Source organism: Plasmodium falciparum, assembly GCF_000002765.6.
Source record: "Plasmodium falciparum 3D7 genome assembly, chromosome: 12".
Taxonomy (NCBI): Eukaryota; Apicomplexa; class Aconoidasida; order Haemosporida; family Plasmodiidae; genus Plasmodium; species Plasmodium falciparum.
The window spans coordinates 2,032,501-2,040,000 of NC_037284.1; the positions used below are offsets into that span (position 1 = coordinate 2,032,501).

General features: G+C 20.1%; 1 protein-coding gene across 1 annotated transcript in view; it reads right to left on the minus strand.

Moving 5' to 3' along the window:
* PF3D7_1249800 (THO complex subunit 2, putative) overlaps window positions 1–7,352 on the minus strand; it is a gene marked incomplete at both ends in the record, with an annotated part of 9,849 nt that extends 2,497 nt beyond the window's left edge. The window contains one exon of the mRNA XM_001350846.1: window positions 1–7,352. This exon is cut by the window's left edge and continues 798 nt beyond it. Within this exon, the coding sequence (XP_001350882.1) occupies window positions 1–7,352 (7,352 nt within the window).
* Window positions 7,353–7,500: the final 148 nt, after the last annotated feature.

The window sequence follows — 7,500 nt, forward strand, 5'->3', positions numbered from 1 at the left end:
TTTTTTATATAATTTTCATATTTATCTAATACTTTTTGATATTGCTTATGTGGAACATAAATATCTGATATACTTAATCTCCAATATGTAAGATAAAAATTGATGTTTATACCGTTCAATTCTTCTTCTTTTAAATATTTATCGACTATGGGCATTAGGAACATTTTCCACAAAATTTCGTTTACGTGATGAAAATTTGGATCGTCGTATTTTTTAAGTGGCTTAACCATTTCATCATGGGTTGTGTTACATGAACGTTCGCCGATAACATTTTCACAATTAATATTATCGTGGTTATCACTTTTTGGTTTGGTTTCTTTCAAAATGTTTAAATTTCCTTCTTCCTCAGGGGACGCATCCGCATGAACTGCCTTAATCGTAGACGTTATATCTTTCTTCACGACAGAGGTGTCATTATTATTATTATTTTTATTATTATTATTATTATTTTCATTTTTATTATTTTCATTTTTATTATTTTCATTTTTATTATTTTCATTTTTATTATTTTCATTTTTATTATTTTCATTTTTATTATTATCATTTTTATTATTATCATTTTTATTATTATCATTTTTATTTTTGTTGTGCACTTGTTTTTCGTTTTGTTTCGTTTGCATAAAAAAAGGGAAGGCGTATCTAGCAATATGGAATGATTGAGAGATATCAAAAAACTGAAAGATGTGTAATATATTAGGTATATATTTGAAATAGAGAGATGGTATAATATTACTTTGTAAGAATTCAACAAACTGTAACAAGACAATATGTATTTTATCTACCAACGCCGATAGATTTCTTAGATTATTTGTATTACTATCAAATAAATATTCATATTTAATTTTTGAGAGAATAAAAAATATTAAATAAATATAATTTGGATTTAAGAAAATATGTATAGCATTTTTAATACATGCATTTTTTAATTTTTGTTCTTCTTGTTCAATTTGTTGTATATATTCATATTCAGTATTATTAATTTTTAAATTAAAATTTTCTTGTAATATCATAATTTCTTCTTTAATTAATTTGAGTCCACACTGAGCATTTAATTGATCTTCATTTAATTCTTGTACATCTACTGAAGCATTAGTACCTGCATATATTTCTATTAATTTTTGAATATAATCCAAATCAAAAAAATATCCAGTCATTATATCGGGATATTTTTTATTAAGACCACCTAACATGGGTTGTTCGATTATATTTTTTTTATTTTCTTCATTTTGTTCATTTTGTTCATATTGATCATATCCTTGTTCGTTATTTATTAAATCATATGGATTGATATATTCATTAGGATATATATTAATATATTTTATAAGTGTATCTTCATTTTCATCCTTATGATGTGTTAATACATTTTGTGTATCATTAATGTTGGAGTTATTATAATAAAAATATAGATCATTTTGTTTAATTACATTTGATAAATGATTTGTTTGGTTAATGTTGTTTGATATATGAATGTTTGTATCCATCAGATTATAATAATAAGAATAATTATTATTTTTAATATGGTCATTATTATTAACACTGTCATTTTTAATATTATCATTTTTAATATGGTCATTATTATTAACATTGTCATTTTTAATATTATCATTTTTAATATGGTCATTATTATTAACATTGTCATTTTTAATATGGTCATTATTATTAACATTGTCATTTTTAATATTATCCTTTTTAATATTTTCCTTTTTAATATTTTCCTCATTTTCAATATTGGCATCATTTTTAATATGGTCACATTGTGAAGAGATGGATGTGCGTTTTTGTAATTTCTGTTGACAATTTTTTAATAATAATAATAATAATAATTGGTTAGGTACATATGATTTCTTTTTTAAATATACATGATCAGAAGTATGTAATTCTGAAAAAATTCTTTTAAATATAGAGATAACCAAAGGATAAAAATTAACAGAAGGATGTTTACATAAAAATTTGGCTGCTACTAATGAAACATTAATTAATTTTTTGGGTTTAAAAATAGAATCATCGATAAGTTCTAAATTATTTAGATTATTATATTGTTTATATAATTGATAATTATGAACATTTAATAATTGTTGTCTTTCTAAAATTTTATATAAAAAAATATCACTAGAAAAGTTATGTATATTTTTAATAGATTCTGATAATGTTATAATCATATTATTATCGAATAATTCACATTGTTGTAATATTATATCTGAACAATCAAATGGATTTCTATTAATTAATTTGGTAAATTCACACAGCATACTTTCTACTTTGGGATTATATCTATCTTTTAATATATCAGAAGTTATTCTTTTGATAATTTTTCTTAACTTACTTTTTATTATTTCAAAATTTATATATGATAAGGTAATAATACAATTCTTATGTTCATAGGCAAGTTTAAATAATTTTTTACTATAATCATTACTATTATTACTACTAATAATAATACTACTACTATTGTTATCATTATTATTATTATTATTATTATCATTATTTTGATGATTCACATTTTTGTTTTCATATTTATCTTTACCAGGGGAATAATTAAAATTTACGTTTAGATTTAAATTATTTCTTACACATGTATTCTTATTTATTTTATCTTTTGTATTAACTTTACATTTTATTTCAAAATTTTTCAAGTTTTTCAATTTACTCAAATCTTTTCTACCCTTTTGTAATTTATCAAAAAACTTAAAGTATAATTTATATCTATCCGAAGCAGGCAACAATTTCAATATATTCCATATATCATCATTAATACTTTTCTTTTCTTCACTATCATTATCATCATCATCATCATTATCATTTATAATAACAAAAAAAAAGTATTTTATAAATAATTTTTCAAAATTTGGATGTAATTTCATTTTGGAGTCATTCGAATTAATCACGCTGTTTACATAAAAAAATAAAATACGAAGAATTCTTCTTAATAAAGATTTATATATATATCCAAAATAGCCAAGGTATTGTAAAAATATTAATACATATTCCATAAATGCTTCTATGTTTTTTATCTTTCTTAAATAATTATAATAATAATTATTATTATTATCATCATCATCATTATTGTTATCATTACATTTTGATTTTTTTTTTTTTTTTAATACATAAATACAGTTATCCTTTGTATCACATATTTCTTTCCTTTTTTGTGTACATTGATCTATACTTTTTTTAAAATATCCTTTCAATTTTTTATTTTTTATAATTTCCTCATCAGAGTACAACTTGGATGACTCTGGTAATTCAAATATATTCATTACAGATTTTATGAAGTAATTTATATTCATGGTTTCATTTTTTATATTATATGTATGATTATTCATAGTTTCATTTTTTACATTCATTAACTTTTCTTGCTTTAAATTACTGTATAAATATTTATGGTTCCTTTTTAATAAATTTCTTATAATTTTTTTTTTTTTTTTTATTTTATTTTCATTTTTAAACAATGATTCGATATATTTCTTATTTTTCTTAATAACTTCAATGGACTTATAGCTACAAAGTAGCGATCCGCATAAATTAATATTACAAAAAAGGCAGGGAGGTTTATAAGAATTATTATTATTATTATTAACATCATTATGGTTATCATTTTTATTATTATCATCATTATGGTTATCATTTTTATTATTATCATCATTATGGTTATCATTTTTATTATTAACATCATTATGGTTATCATTTTTATTATTAACATCATTATGGTTATCATTTTCTTTACTTTCATTTTCATTATTAAAATTTTTTTTTTTCCCCAGATTAATTCTTTTCATTTTATTTTTTCCGTTGCGCGATGAGCTGCTCTTATTTATTACATCCTGAAGATATTTTTTCTCAAAGTCCAAAATAATATAATTAATTAGTTGTGTGAATGCCGAATGTACATAATAATTTAAATATGGATTACATTTATATGTTTCCATATGTTTAATTATAATATTTATTAATCCCCATGCATTTAATTGTATTAATGCTGATAGAAATAAAAACTTTGAATTTTTCATAAAAAATAATCTACCTAATATTAAATGATAAGGATCAGATTCTAGATATAAATAATTAAAAAAATCCGGATACGTTTTATAATTTGAATTTATATTTTCTATTCTTAGTTTTATTTCTCTGTCTAAATAATTTTTAATAAAATTATCAAACGTATTCGATTTGTTATTAATTATATCATAGATATAATATTCTATGGCATCTTTATTATTTAAACATTGGATATCATCATATTTTTTTTTTAATTCCTTATCTTGTGTATTTAATAAAAAACTTATGATATGATCATATAAATATATAGGATTCGATTCTTCCAGAATTTGTGTTGAACTTTTACAATTATTTAAAAATTTATATTTAGGATTATTCTTTTTAACAAATGATTCTTTGAAAGATGAGGAGAATGTAACTTGTTTATACTCTTTCTCTGAAGCAGGACTAAAGTAACTATTATGAATATGATTATTAATATTATTAAATTTGTTTGTATTATTCAAAATGTTTGTATTATTCAAAATGTTTGTATTATTTGTATTATTCACATTATTGATCGAGCTCGTAAGAGTAGATGAAGCCCTCCTCTTTACTACTTCCTTCGATTGAGTTGTATAACTTTTTACATTTTCATATATATTATACAAGTTATTTATATCGAACGGTATATAATTATAAAACAATGAAGAGACCTTATCAGAACTTGAATTATCATAATCAATGTAATATTTTTCATATAATTCTTCAAACATATTTTTTAATAATACATCCTTTGGACATAAATTAGCATAGAAAATTTCGAAATTTAATAAATCGTTAAGAATTAAAATAGAGCACATCTTGAAGTAGTTTGGTGTAAAGAAGTTATTTTCTGTAAACATAAAAATACAATTATTGTTAGAACTAATATTTGGGTTATTTGATGAAGCAACCAAATTAATGTTATTATTGTTGTTGTTGTTATTATTATAATTATTGTTGTTATTATTATTATTATTATTATTATTATTATTATTGTTGCTGCTGTTACTTGTATGGTTCATATTATTACTATTGCTTATATTATACTCATTAGATGTGTTATTATTTTCGTTTATTTGAATACCCGTGTTTTTGTTTTCATTCTCTTCATTCTTCACATTCATATTTCTTAATTTGCTCAGATCCTCTTTGTATAATTCGGTGATATAGTTATTTCGAATTTTTAATTCCAGGATAATTACATCAGTTATTAATTCCTTTGAATATAAAAAAAACAATGGAAGAAGTTGTTTTTCACTTTCAATATTTTGTTCATAAAAAAATAAGAGTATGGACAAAATTCTTCTAGGACATAAATTATGTAAACCAGCAATGCAGAAAATATCATTTTTTAAATTTATTAAATCATTACAATAGTAACAATTGAAATGTTTTTTCCATAATTTTTTCATTTCACAATAATTATTATATATATTATTGTTTATATTTATATTATTGTTTTTATTTATATTATTGTTTATATTTATATTATTGTTTATATTTATATTATTATTTATATTTATATTATTGTTTTTATTTATATTATTGTTTATATTTTCTATATATAATTCTTCTACTTTCGAACTATTATTCAAATGTTGGACTTCGACTTTTTGATCATATTTCCTTACCATTTTGTTAATAATTTTCTTAAAATTTTTTTTTTTTTTTTTTTTTGTGTTATTGTTTTCTTTTATTTTGATAGGATCATTTGTAAAAAAATTTTGTAGAAGCAAAATGATTTTTCCGTATCCATTAATATTTTCATTTATAAGATTATATATAGAAATACTATACATATTTTTTGTTTTTAATTTAGTTATAAGTTTATATAATTCTTTATTAAATAAATTTAATTTATCAATATTTTTACATTCTATAATAGTGGCTGCTTCTTTATAAGAAATTATATTTTTATCTTTTAAAAAATTAATACAATGAACTATAATATCTTTATATTTATTATATTTTTCTTTTTTCTCTTCTTTAATATGATCAATAATTTCTATTAAATAATGTAGGCTGTTTAATATAATTTCTTTGAAGGGTATGATTAAATTTTTTTCCGTTAAAACATTGTTATTATAAAAACAAATTACATTATCATTATACAATTCTTGTGAGTTCATATTATTTCCTTGATCCTCCGTTTGTAAAGGATTTATATCATACGAATTATCTGTATAATAATTAGATATGACATTTTTATTTATGTTATAATTATCTATATGGTTATTATAATGATTCGGAGTCTTTTCATCACATCTTAAAAGAGCATCACAATTGTTATTATTATTATCATCATCATCATTATTGTTGGTATTATTATCATCATTATTGTTGGTATTATTATCATCATTATTGTTGGTATTATTATCATCATTATTGTTGGTATTATTTGGAGGGCCGCTTTTCAAGATATATATTAGATTCTTAAAAAATTGCTCATTTACAAAAAACAAGTCATTAATCAGAAAATCCATACCTTGCTCTAAAGAAATATTTTCATTTATTATACATACAAAAAAATCAAAATAAAATAAAGAAAAGATCTTTTTTATTTTATAAAAATAACTTTTGTATAAAAATAAATTATTTTCATCTATTGGATCTTGTAATAGTTTCTTGTTATTTCTTTGTAGACATTCAATATAAGTCTTTTTAAAAATATTATCATGATGACTTTTTTTTTTTAATGATTCTGTAAAATAAGAAAATAAACTTTTTAAATCACATTGTTCTTTTAACGGAATATTACAAATAAATTCATTTGGATTCATAAAATTGTAATTTGCATCTGTTTTTATAAAATCATTCATATTATAATTATATTCTTTTTCATCATATGGATAATATTTATTTCCATTATTATTATTTGATATATATAACATGTTTGTATCTTTTTGGATCTTCTGTCTTTTATTTAATTCTTCCATATTCTCATTATAATTTTCATGACGTTTTCTTTTAAAAAATTGTAGATTATCTAAACAACTTTTATTAGTTATATTATATATACTTATATCATTGTTATGATTAATTTTTATATTATCATCTTCTTCATCTATTTTTTCTTCTTTTTCATTAATAATATCACCATGACTTATATTGTTATTTCTATAATCATTATCACAGGTTTCTTTTAAAATATTTTTTTTATATTTATGATTTTTATAAAACATCTCTTGATTTTCTTTTATCTCGTGAAGAAGTTTGAACAGCTTCTCTTCATACTTCTCTTTTATGAACTTAAGATTGTTCCCTACATTTCCTTTATCCTTATCTATTAGTAAATCCACCTCGTGATTAAAAAATTCTTTCACATCCTCCATTCAAAAAAAAAAAAAATGAAAACATATCAAGATTAAAAATAAATAAATTAATAAATATATATATATATATATATATATGTTTGTTTGTTTGTTTGTTTGTTTGTTTGTATGTATTATTTTATTTTATTTTATTTTTTTATCTTATATT